At 42.5% G+C, this 12,734-nt stretch overlaps 1 protein-coding gene across 11 annotated transcripts in view; it reads left to right on the top strand.

The window, feature by feature from the left end:
- SFMBT2 (Scm like with four mbt domains 2) overlaps positions 1-12,734 on the top strand; it is a 218,625-nt gene that overhangs the window by 178,135 nt on the left and 27,756 nt on the right. For all 11 annotated transcript variants that reach the window (XM_053665741.1, XM_053665739.1, XM_053665744.1 and 8 more), the window contains one exon: positions 587-726. In XM_053665741.1, coding sequence (XP_053521716.1) covers positions 587-726 — 140 coding nt within the window. The remainder of the gene's footprint in view (positions 1-586; positions 727-12,734) is intronic.

The raw sequence follows: 12,734 nt of genomic DNA, 5'->3' as shown, positions 1-12,734 counted from the left end.
TCATGTCCATCAAAAAAAGAATGGAAACCTCCATTGTAATTTATTCCTGCAATGGAATAATACACAGAAGTGAAAAACGAATGAGTGTTTGGGATAATCATTTACCACTGTGGGTGGATCTGAGAAACTTCATGTTGATCAAACAAAATGTTGCCATAAACCACTTATGGAAGATTTAAAATATATTTATCTGTCTTGTTGTTAAACACATGCATGTGTCTGTGTGTGGTAGAGTTTACAGAATGATAAACACCAGTGCCAGGGAGTGGTTGCCTCTGGGAGGAGTTTCTGGAGCCGGACACACGGGGACTCAGCCCTGCGTGTTTTTTTTTTCCTGAAGCCTCATCCTGATACCTTAGTTATCATTGTCTTAAATTTTGCATTTTTTGTGTCTTAAATACTACACAATAAACAAAATTTATTTTATATGGTAGAAAAATAGTCAAAATTTCTAAGATATTATTGTGTCTGTAAAATGTTAAGATATTAGGACACCGTGTGCCTCTGGGTAGTTTTGCCAACCAAGTGAATGAAGCAAGCTTTTTGTCACTTCCTGAAGCATCGGCTGTGTTGCTCTTCCCTACAGGTACTGTCAACGGGAAATATTGCTGTCCTCAGCTGTTCATCAATCACAGGTGTTTCTCAGGCCCTTACCTAAATAAGGGGAGAATTGCCGAGCTACCTCAGTCCGTGGGACCAGGCAAATGTGTGCTGGTTCTTAAAGAGGTAAGCTGCAGTCACAATCATATTTGGCTTATTCTCACAGGGTATTTAAGGTATAGGTGCAATTTCTGAAGGAGGAAACAGAAATGTGAATCAATTCAGGTGACATTTACCAAGCACCTCCTGTCTCTCACTCCTATGGGCTGAAGATGGTCATAGGAAGCTGGAAAATGGTGTCTGTGCCCATGAAAGACCCTCAGTTAAGTGGGAGGAATGTACGTGCAGTCCTCTGAGTCAGAGGAGGCGTTTTACTGGGCCTGAACAAAGAGCTTCAGGAAGACAGAGGAAGGATCAGTTGTGTGTGGAGTGAGGGTTGAGAGCTGGTGAGAGGTTTTCCTGAAGAGGTACGTAACCCTGGAAGGGTCAAAGAAAGGGCTTCCTGAGATGGTTGAGCGTGCCATTAAGAATGGACACACCTCAGCCAGATGAGGAGCACTGTCTGGCACAGCACCTGCCCGTAGGAGATGCGTGAAGAGTGCTTCCCTTGGTCTCCAGGGTCAAGTCCATGGCTGTATCCAGGCAAAGCCTAGGCTGCTCATCGCTTCGATGCTGTTATTTCTCATTTCTCTTCCTGCCTTTGAGAAACAACCCACAGATAGGGGCAAATTCTAATCATGCTGATGGGGGTTTTCCTCTGTTGCATTTTTATAGCTTAGCCCCAGACAGTGTTGAGAGACAGGTTGGAATTTTGGAACCATTTCCAAACTGCTCTTGAACTGTCTATGCTTTTTTCACACACATCAGTGCTTTTTCTTAAGTAAAAGGACAACAAACACATGTATCTTTTCTGTTGCTACTGGACTATGATGAATGTGTTATAATTCCTTGGGCACAACAATTCCTTTATCCATTGTACAGTTTTTTGTTGGGCAACTTTGAGGAGCTTGGCACTGCATGCTGCAGTAGTTAAAAAACTCCTCTGCCCTCTACTTGTCTGGGTTTTGTGTTCCTGGTGGGCACATGGCTTGATTCTGAGCTTTATGTACATTAGGGTGAATACACAGTAGACACAGGAGCAAAGGGCTGTGGGAGCTCAGGGGAGGAAGTGACAAATATGTGGCAACTGACACTTGCTCTGGCTTAGGCAAAACGAGTATAGGACCTTGAACCACAGCATGGATGAGACCACACTAATGGAAGTTCAAGGTGGTGTCTGGGAGAGGTTGGTCATGTATGGCAGGAGAATAGGATCGGTCCTTAGACTGGGGATGATTCGTAGGTATAAAAGACTGTTACATTTAGAAAAAATCCTATCCTTCAGGGATACTGCTGAAAGGATGCCATGATGTGGGTAAGTGGTAGGGCCAGTGGCTAACTCCAACTCTATAAACTGGCACAGACATAGACCCCTACAGATGTTAAACTCAATCAAAGAACTCAAACCAGGGTTACCTATAAGAATTTCTGTCACAATATAAATGAAGAGCCCTAGACTGAGAGTGACTTTTCAGTCTTCCAATGCTTTCAGGCTGAGGGCATTTTTGCTACGGTGATGTTGTCTACCTGAGTTTGTGCCTGTTTTTGTTGTAAGTGATCAGAACAGAACACGGAAGCTGATAAAAATACGGTGAACTGACAGATTCTTTGAAGCTACCTGCAAGACCCTTTTACATTGCATCTCCCAGTCACCTGCTGGCTCTGTTAACAGACACAGTGACCTTAGGTTCCAACTTAAATTCCAACAGTCTTTAGAGTTGGTTTTTTACTACACTTTTTTAGTCAAAAGTAGTTATCCCTGATCAGTTCTCCGATAGGTGCAAGCAGCCAGATTTAAAAGCCAAACCAGAGCAATTTTCTGATGACAAAACTAGTTTTTTTGCTGATGTTCAGAGAATGCATGAGGCGGGAAGGAAAAAAAAAGCAAGCACTTCAGTTCTGGGAGCGCAAGAAAAATGTAAGTTCCACCAAGCCAATATTTATGCTAATGCTCTCCCTTCAGCACCAGAACCTCTGTATGGTTTCGAATTTCATTTTGCTTCAAGAGAATGAGGTAATTGGAGCAAAGACAGAGTGTGTTTGCAGTTACAGGGTTTTATGTCTTTGGAAAATGTAAACTCCGTCCAGCCTGTTAGAGACAGGTAACGTCTGTGGGTTTGGGTGCAGAGCCAGCCTGTGCGGAGCTTAGTGCAGGCTGAGAAGAGGGGTCCTGAGCTCTGAGAGGGCAGCGCTGTTCCAGAGAGCAGTTTCTGGCAAAAGTGATTATTAATGTGTGTGCTTATTCGCTTTCTGGTCAGAGAGCGTGCTGAGCATTAGACTTGAGTGAGGTTTTGAGGGGCTAAGAGCTGTGACTGGCCTCGGTCCCAGCAAGGCTCCAGCCACGGGAGGCAGGTGACCTCTGAGGAGCTGAAGCCAGAGCCGGGAGACCGCCCGGTCAAGTCCAGTCATCCCACATAAGGACACTCAGAGCAGGCAGCCTGGGGCCAGGGCGGGGCGGGGTTGTCAGCCTGTTGATGCTCCCTTGGTGTCTGGGACATTGTTTTGGGACCTGGGGACCCTGGTGCATGGAGGGTAGGACCTGTAAGTGCAGGCAGTACGTGGTGGTGGTTGTCATCGCCCAAACCCAGGTGCTCAGTATGGTCACTGTCAACCAGGACTGTCCTTTTCTATCCCAAATACTTCCACACACAGGCCTCTCCCAGTAATGCCAGTGTCTCCCAAGTACATACAGACTGTCTGTCTCCACGGGCTCTCAGCAAACGCATGAGGTTTTGGTATCACAAGCCTGCCACCCCTCAGAAACTGTTAGCATCATTCTTCTTGGCCATTCACAAAGGTGTCAGGAAATGTATGCTTTATGCTTTACGTACAGTCTCCTTAAACCCCAGATCTGTGATACTTACTTTATATACAGTGAAGTAAAGCAGGTAGGTGTTGTGTGCTTATTGTGTGAAAGAGATGTTAAATGATCAAGCCAGTCTGAGGACAATAGAAAAAGAGGGAGTAGAATATCTAATGATCTGTTTACTCGTAATATTGTGTGCTGCTGTGAAAAGTCCATCTTCTGATAGGCACATGGAGAAATGGGAGACACTGACCAAGTCCTTTGAGCAGAAACGACTCATGAAAACACCAGCTCAGGAAGAATGGTGGAGTCCCTGCGTTTACTGAGATGTTACAGGCCGTAGATGTAAAGGCAGCACACCGCGTTAAAAGTACCTGGTGCATTGCAGAGATGGGGGAGCATCCATGGTTTTTCTTAAGCATTATTTGGTTCATTTGCCAATATGTAACCTCTGTTTTAAGTAACAAAGAGAAACCTGTCATTTCCTGGGGCGGGGGGAAATCTCTCGGAGTCCTTGTTCACATTTTGCCTGTCACCTTTTTCTGATGTGTGAAGCTGCTGGTTGCTGTGGAGTATGCTAGCTCAGCAGCAGAAATGACCTGTGTTCTACCTGCTGCTTTTTGGCATCATGGATCGGTTGTTTAAGGGATGAACTTTTATACAGGGAAAATCAACAGTTGTATATTTCCTATGAAAAGGTAAAACCATAGCAACTAATGTTCTGCTCCCTTTTTTCTTCTGTCTGATGCTTCAAGAAAGCCTTTGGATAAAGAAACATGAATCCCGAACACTCAGAAAGCTTTCTGAAGTGCTAAGCTTCCATGCCCTACTCTTTCCTCCAACAGAAGTCTCTGTCCCACTTAGCTGAGAGTGCTTGAGACACTGATTTGTGACCCGTGCGCTCAAGCTAACTTCGGGATCAGTCTGCATATGATACAGTAGAGCAATGAGATAAAATAAGTAAGACTAGATGGAACTTCCGCTTGCCAAGGCGGAAATGTTGTTACTGATGGGTAAAGTAAAATAAATACAAATGCACCCACACGGCCCCACCCCACCCCACTCGCCTACCTACCTACCTGTCATCCATCTTTTTACCATCCATCTATCCATCACATCTTTCAGTCTGTCTTTCATTCTTTCACTTATCCATACATGCATTATCTCTGTATCATTTATCCTATCAATCTTTCATATCTTAAAGGGTCGCTTTGGTACCTTTCCATTAGACAAATAGGTTGTAATAAGTTTAACTCTGCAGAAAGTGACTGCAGAAATGATTAGAGCCATGCACACAGGTCTGAGGATGCGGAGTCTGGGGTTGCCACCAGGGCACGTGCGAACCAGAGGAGACTAGAGTGTTCACCTCAGACAAAATGTTTATCCCCCTCAATCTGCTTCTGAAAGTGCAACAGTAACGATGTGGGGACTGCACAGTGCAACTGTAGTCCATGTGTACTTATTTTCATCTATTCACAATCTTCGTAGGGTCTTTTGAATACCAAGGTGTTTGGTTATTCAACGTTCAGGATATGTTTACTGAGCATCTGCCACCTCACGTACCCTTCTAGCCCTGGGTACACAGCAGTGCATAAGACATCACCCATCCATTCATTTTTTTAGGCCCTGAACAGTTCACGAGTCATAACCATGTACCAGGTGGGCACTGTGCTAGAAGCTGGGGGCATTGTGGCGAGCGAGAGATGAGGGTCTTAGGAGTTGACAGAACCCCTGCAGACGGGAGGGAGTCTTGTCTTCTTTTCTTAGACACTGGGCCTGCCTCAGTGTAACAAGCCCACACAAGTGCAGTTATAGTGGCAGAGTCTATACCTGGTTGTGTTAGAGTAACATCCCAGTTCTGTGTTATCTGGGGTCAGTGGGGGCATTGGATGTGGTGGCTTTTAAATGTGGAACCCCGTGCTGTCTGTTGCTTTGATAGTAAGAGAGAGGAAGAAAAGATGGCTCTTACAGAGGTCTCACTTCCAGTCCCTCTTTCGCTGGCTTCATGTGCTCTGCGTGGCTCCAGACCCTGCATCACAACCCTTTTTTACTCGCCAATAGAAAGGGGGGGAATTTGCCTAACACAAACATCTGGTAATCCCTGACTTTGGGATTCTTCCATGAAGTGTCACAAATAGAGGCCATTCAGGTGAGGCGTGATTTCAAACATTAGAGCAGAAGGTTGGAATGCTGAACATCGAGTCTGAAACAGAAAGCGAGTGTGCAGACGTGCTGTTCCTGAGGGTTCAGGGCCTGCACTGACTCTGCTCTGTTCCACTGACAGGTGAAATAGGTGTTACAGCAGCAGGTTCCAGAGAAATCCTAAGGTTCCACAAGGCTGGAGCCCTGTTTGCTCTCGGAGCCTCAGAGCCCTTGGAAGTCACTCCCTCCCCTCCCCTCCCCTCCCCTCCCCTCCCCTCCCCTCCCCTCCCCTCCCTCCCCTCCCCTCCCCTCCCCTCCCCTCCCCTCCCCTCCCCTCCCCTCAGCCAGAGAGGACAGGCTGCAAAGAGCCATGAGTGGCCCAGAGAGGGACTACTGCCTCCCCAACCCCCCTGTGTGGGACCTGGCTGTTAGGGATTTGGTTTCAGTTGTTGCTTGTAGTTTGCATTTCTGCCAATGGTTGACTTATTAAGCTATTTCCTTCAATTTGTTGGTTTTGATCACAGTGTTTAGGTCCTGTTTGGGAGTTTGCGATGACTTCTTGAATTTCTCTGTGACCTTTTGAATGTATCCATGGCCATTTGTTCTGGGCTACCTGTCACAACTTTTAAAAATGAGAAAGCCTTCACATGGGAACCCAGAAATTAAGAAATCCAAAGCTGCCTCAACTACATATAAATGATACTGAAAATGAGGATAGCTTTTATTTTTCAAAGCATCCATGGGTTTATTAGTATAATTAAGAGAAGGTGGTGTTGAGGCCACAGGAAATATTGCCTCAAAGCAAGGACTTACACTTTCAGGTAACAATGGACTTATATGCACAACCCATTGACGTGAACTAAGGAGGCAGGAAAGGTCTTGCCTGGGTGAAACTCAGTTAAGTCAGTCAACAAAATTGAAGATGTTTTTGTTGCTGCTGTTTTAAGCTGATGCTGAACATTAACCCATTAAGAACAGTGTGCCAGCTCATGGACGGATATAAACTCGAACACACACACATAGTCTGTGATGCAGAAACTAACAGGATACTACACGATGTCTGGGGAGGCTGGCAAAGCAAATGTGCAAATATTTTCACTTGTTAGATCTTTATGCTTTATAAAGAAGATAAGCTACTTTTGTTGACTTTCTCATCATACCATAGGGTTAGATTTTGTAGCAGAGGAAAAGTCGATAGCAAATGCTATCTCCTAGGCCTCCATTCAGATTAATTATATGGGATCAAATAAATTCTTGGAATAAATTAAAGTGTTTAAAAAATATATTTTATTGATTATGCTATTACAGTTGTCCCGATTTCCCCCCTTTGCCCACCCACATTCCCTCCAGCACTCCCCCCTCCTTAGTTCATGTCCATGGGTTGTGCGTGTAAGTTCTTTGGCTTGTCTATTTCCTATACGGTTCTTAACATCCCCCATCTATTTTGTAACTACCAACTTGTACTTAATCACTGCACCTTTCCTCCCCATTCTCCCCCTTCTCCATGCCTGTAATTCTATTCCTGTTCTGCTTGTTTGCTTAATTTGTTTTTTAGATTCAGTTGTTGATAGATGTGAATTTGTTATCATTTTATGTTCATAGTTTTGATCTTTTTTTTCTTATATAGTTCTCAATATTTCCTATAATAATGGTTTGGTGATGATGAACTCCTTTAGCTTTACCTTGTCTGGGAAAAGCTTTATCTGCCCTACCATTTTAAATGTTGGTTTTTCTGTATAGAGTAATCTTGCTTTTCATCACTTTGAGTACTTCTTGCAAATCCCTCCAAGCCTGCAAAGTTTCTTTTGAATAATCAGCTGACAGTCTTATGGAAACTTCTTTGTAGGTAATTTTTGTTTTTCTCTTGCTGCTTTTAAGATTAAATCTTTTTAAAAATATATAATCTTTATTATATTTTTTGATATATTACCATTTAGTCCTCTTATAACTCCCTCTCCCCACAATTATCTTACTTTTGTCCATGTCCATGAGTCCTCCTTTTTTCCTCACTCCCTCCCCACCCACTACCTGTCCTCTGCTCTCCATCCATTGAGTCTGTCTCTGTTCTGCTTGTTAGTTCAGTTTGTTCATTAGGTTCTACACATGAGTGAAATCATATGATATTTGTCTCTCTCTGACTGGCTTATTTCACTTAGCATAGTGTTCTCCAGGCCCATCCACAGTATGGCAAAGGGTAAATTGTTCTTCTTTTTTACAGCCAAGTAGAATTCCATTGTGTAAATGTCCCATAGTTATTTTATCCACTCATCTATTGGTAGACACCTGGGCTGCTTCTGTAACTTGACAATTATAAATAATGCTGCAATGAACACAGGGATGCTTATCTTCTTTCAAATTAGTGTTTTGGGTTCCTTAAGATATATTCCCAGAAGTGGGGTCACTGGATCTAAAGGCACATCTGTTTTTAATTTCTTGAGGTAACTTCATATTGCTTTCCACAGTGGCTGCACCAGTCTGCATTCCCACCAACAGTGCAAAAGGGTTCCCCTTTCTCTACATCCTCACCAGCACTTGTTTATTGATTTACTGATGATAGCCATCTGATAGGTGTGAGATGGTATGTCACTGTTTTTTATTTTCATTTCTCTGGTGATTTGAGACATTGGGCATTTTTTCATATGTCTATTGGCCATCTGTATGTCCTCTTTGGAGAAGTGTATATTCAGGTCCTTTGCCCATTATTTAATTGGGTTGTTTGTTTTTTTTGGCATTGGGTTTTGTAAATGCTTTATAATTTTTGGATCTTAACACCTTATCAGATGTATTGGCCAGTATGTTTTCCCATTCTGTGGGTTGTCTTTATTTATTTTGTTGATGATTTCCTTTGCTGTGCAAAAACTTTTTGGTTTGATGAATTCCCATTTGTTTTTTTGTTTGTTTGTTTGTTTGTTTCCCTTGCCTGGGGAAATATATCTGATAAAAATTTTCTATGAGCAGTATTCAGGATTTTGCTGCCTATGTTTTCTTCTAGGATTTTTATGGTTTTAGGTCTAACATTTAAGTTTTTGATCCATTTTGAATTTATTTTTGTGTGTGGTGTAAGAAGGCAGTCTAGTTTCATTTTTCTGCACATATATGTCCAGTTTTCCCAACACCATTTATTGAATAAACTACCTTTAGTCTATTGTATGTGCTTGCTTCCTCTGTCAAATATTAATTGAGTGCAAAGGAATGGGTTTATTTTTGGACTTTGTATTCTGTTCCATTGATCTGCATGTCTGGTTTTATGCCAGTACCAGGCTGTTTTTTGGGTTTTTTTTTAAGATTTTATTTATTTATCTTTAGAGGGGAAGGGAAGGAGAGAGGGAGAGAAACATCAATGTATGGTTGCCTTTTGTGCGTCCCCTGCTGGGAACTGGCCTGCGGGAAACCAGCCTGCAACCCAGGTATGTGCCCTGATTGAGAATCGAACTGCAATTGTCTGGTTTGCAGGCCCACGCTCAATCCACCGAGCTACACCAGCCAGGGCCAGTACCAGGCTGTTTTGATTGCTATGACCCTGTAGTATAGTTTGATATTAGGTAGTGTGAGTCTTCCAACTTCTTTCTTCTTTTTCAGGATCACTGTAGCCATGTGGAACCTTCTGTGGTTCCATATAAATTTTTGAAACATTTGTTCTAGTTCTGTGAAATAAGTCATTGGAATCTTGATAAGAATTGCTTTGAATCTATAGATTGCTTTGGATAGTATGGATATTTTAATGATGTTAATCTGTCCTATCCATTAACATGGTATGTGCTTCCACTTATTTGTATCTTCACTTTCTTTCTTTGTGTCCTATAATTTTCTGAGTACAGGTCTTCTTCTACATCTTTGGTTAGGTTTATTCCTAGGCATTTTATCTTTTTGAAGCAATTGTGAATGGGATTGTTTTCTTCATTTCCCTTTTTGCTAATTCATTATTGGCATGTAAAATGCAACTGATTTCTGAATATAAATTTTGTATCCTGTTACTTTGCTGAATTCATTTATCAGTTCTAGTAGTTTCTTGGTGGAATCTTTGGGATTCTCTATGTACAGTATCATGTCATCTGCAAATAAAGACAGTTTTACTTATTTTTTTCCAATTTGGATGCGTTTATTTCTTCTTCTTGTCTGATGGCTGTGGCTAGGACTTCCAGCACTCTGTTGAATAAGAGAGGTGAAAGCGGACATCCCCGTCTTGTTCTCAATCTTAAGGTGAATGCTTGTCATTTTTGCCCTTTGAGTATGATGCTGGCTGTCATATACAGTCTTTGTTATGTTTAGGTATGTTCCCTGTATACCCAGTTTACTGAGAGTTTTTTATCATAAATAAACTCCTTTAGCTTTTCTTGTCTGGGAAGTTCCTTATTTTCTCCTTTGATTTTAAATGATGGCCTTGTTGGGTAAAGAAGTTTTGGTTATAAGTCCTTGCTTTTCATCACCTTAAATATTTGATGCCACTCCCTTCTGGCCTGAAATGTTTCTGTTGAGAAATCAGATGATAGTCTAATTGGTGCTGCCTTATAGGTAACTACCTGCTTTTCTCTTACGGCTGTTAGGATTCTCTCCTTATCTTTAAGCTTTTTCATTTTAATGATCATGTGTCTCGGTGTAGGCCTCTTTGGGCCCAACTTGTTTGGGACTCTGAACTTCCTGGATTTGTATGACTTTTTCCTTCTCCATATTAGGGAAGTTTTCAGTTATTATTTCTTCACATAGTTCCTCAATTCCTAGCTCACTCTCTTCTTTTCTGGTACTCCCATGATGCAGTTGTTGTTATACTTCATGTTGTCCAAGGTGTTTCTTAAGTTCTCCTCATTTTTTAAAACTCTTTTTTTTTCTTTTTGCTGCTCTGCCTGGTTGTTTTTTTCTTTTTTGTCTTCCAAAACACTGATTCAGTCCTCTGCTTCATCTAACCTACTGTTCAGTCCCTCTAGGGCATTTTTTTTATATCAGATATTACATTCTTTATTTGTGACTGATCCTTTTTTATGGTTCCTATGTCTTTTTTCATGCTGTTCAGTATCATTATAATCATTACTCTAAAATCTCTATATGATAAATTGCCTACTTCCATTTATCTAGTTCTGGGAAATTCTCTTGTTCTTTCATTTAGGTTCTATTTCTTTGTTTTGCCATTTTGGTTGCTTCTTTGTATTTTCCACCTTAGATGTTAAACTAATCAAGCACCAGTCAGATCAGTTGTTAATTTAAGTCATCTGTAATTAGCAGTCAGGGGTAAGTACCACAGGATGGTTCAGAAGGGAGGATCCCCTCAAGGTGAGGCCATTCAGAGGGAGTGCTCTGCCTGAGAAAGATGGATCCTGTAGTATGGGGAATGTCTCAGCACATGGATTGGTGGCTCTTCCCTCAGTTCTGTCCCCAGAGCCACCAACCTCAGACTCTCCTCAAGGGTCTCTAGTCCACTCTGCCCTCGCTTTGCCAGCACCCAGGATAAGTAGCTACAAATGAAATTTGGGGCTTTGGCCCTTTAAAAAGCTCTCTGAATCTGCAGTCTCCTCTTTCTGGGCAACAGAACCTCTGCTGCTCTTCACAGCAGGTTGTTATCTGGGGCCCTTTCCAGCTCTTGGGTAGCCCAGCTTGGGGTTTAGACCCCGCGCTTCTCCGGGGGAACCCCTGGCTGCCGAAATATCCCTCTGGAACTCCAGCTGCCACCCATGCAAGCCCAGCCAGTTCTCTCAAGTCTCCTTCACACTCCCTACAAGTCATATTGTGCTGAAGTGTTTTCTTCCATTTGTCCATGGTCATAAGGCTATTTTCCAGCTAGTGTTTAATTGGTTATTCAAGATGATTTCTCTATAATTTAATTGTATTTCCAGATTGGTCCCGGGAGGAGGCTAGTGTAGATTTCACTTATTTTTCTGCTATCTTAGATCTCTTCTGCTAATTAATTTTTAGATATATGGAATAATTTGATCTAATTTCAGTGCCCATATTGACATTCATTAAACAAAATTAAAATTATACATTTATTGGGGACCTGCCATTGCCAGGTATAGTTCCAGCTACTGTGAATGTAGCACCAAATAAAATTAAGTCCCTGATTTCTTGTTGCTTGTATTCTAATGGAAATGGACCATGAACATACAAACCAATATGTTTTAGACACAGGGAGGCTTTCCTAGTGAACTGGATGTGAACCACAGAGTAACAGAATTCATGGAGGCTGCCAAAGTCTGGCTGTGGCAGTTCAAAGAGGGAGCCTGTAGCCTGTAGTTTGGACAGGCTAGGTTTGCCCAGTCGACATCCAAGTGGAATGGGACATATGAGTTCAAAAAAAGGTCTGAGATGGAAGTATAGATTTGGTAACTGTAAGTCTGCTAATTTGTGGGTAGTGCGTAAAGGCAGATGCACTGTGGAATGAGTTGAGATGGAATATAACAGTCCTGAGGCTCACTGTCATTTAAAGTTGAAGGTTGGGGACACAGAAGGATCCCAGGATAGCACACCATGATGGAGGAGACTCAGGAGAGACTGGAGTTGTGGCTGTGAGGATAAAAAGTGTCTGCAGGTCTCCGAGGAGAGAGTGGTGGATGTGCCCCCCATTGGTGACAAAGTAGAATAAGAACCAAATTGAAAATTACCCATTCTTTGCTTATTTATGGCATCACAGGTGATCTTGATGAGACCAGTTTTGGGAAGTTGTGGACTTGGAAGCCTTGTTGGATTGGGTTCCAGAGAGAACCAAAAGAGGGAACAAGGAGGTAATGAATGTGAACAATTCTTAAGGATTTTACTGTAAAAGAGAACCGAGAAATGAGGTGGCTGAAGGAAGATGAGAGATGAAGGGAGGAAGTCATTGTTTTGTATTTGAAGATAGGCAACATTACCACAGTTTATGCACTAAGAGCAGTGATCCAGTAGAGAGCATGGTAAGTGGTGGTGCAGGGGAGGAAAGGTGTCAGTTGGCTCTGGCTGCTGACGAGATACACAGACAGGGCGGCTCAGGCAGCAGAGTTTACTTCTCATAGTTCTGTAAGGTGGAAGGCTGACATCAGGGTGTCAGCCTGCGTGGGTTCTGGGTTGAGTCCTCTTCCTGGGTTCACACACAGCTGCTGCCTTGCCATGTCCTCACATACAG

Source organism: Artibeus jamaicensis, unplaced genomic scaffold (genome assembly GCF_021234435.1).
Source record: "Artibeus jamaicensis isolate MK-2021 breed Jamaican fruit bat unplaced genomic scaffold, CSHL_Jam_final contig_426, whole genome shotgun sequence".
Lineage (NCBI taxonomy): Eukaryota > Metazoa > Chordata > Mammalia > Chiroptera > Phyllostomidae > Artibeus > Artibeus jamaicensis.
This window is presented reverse-complemented; position numbering and strand designations above follow the sequence as displayed.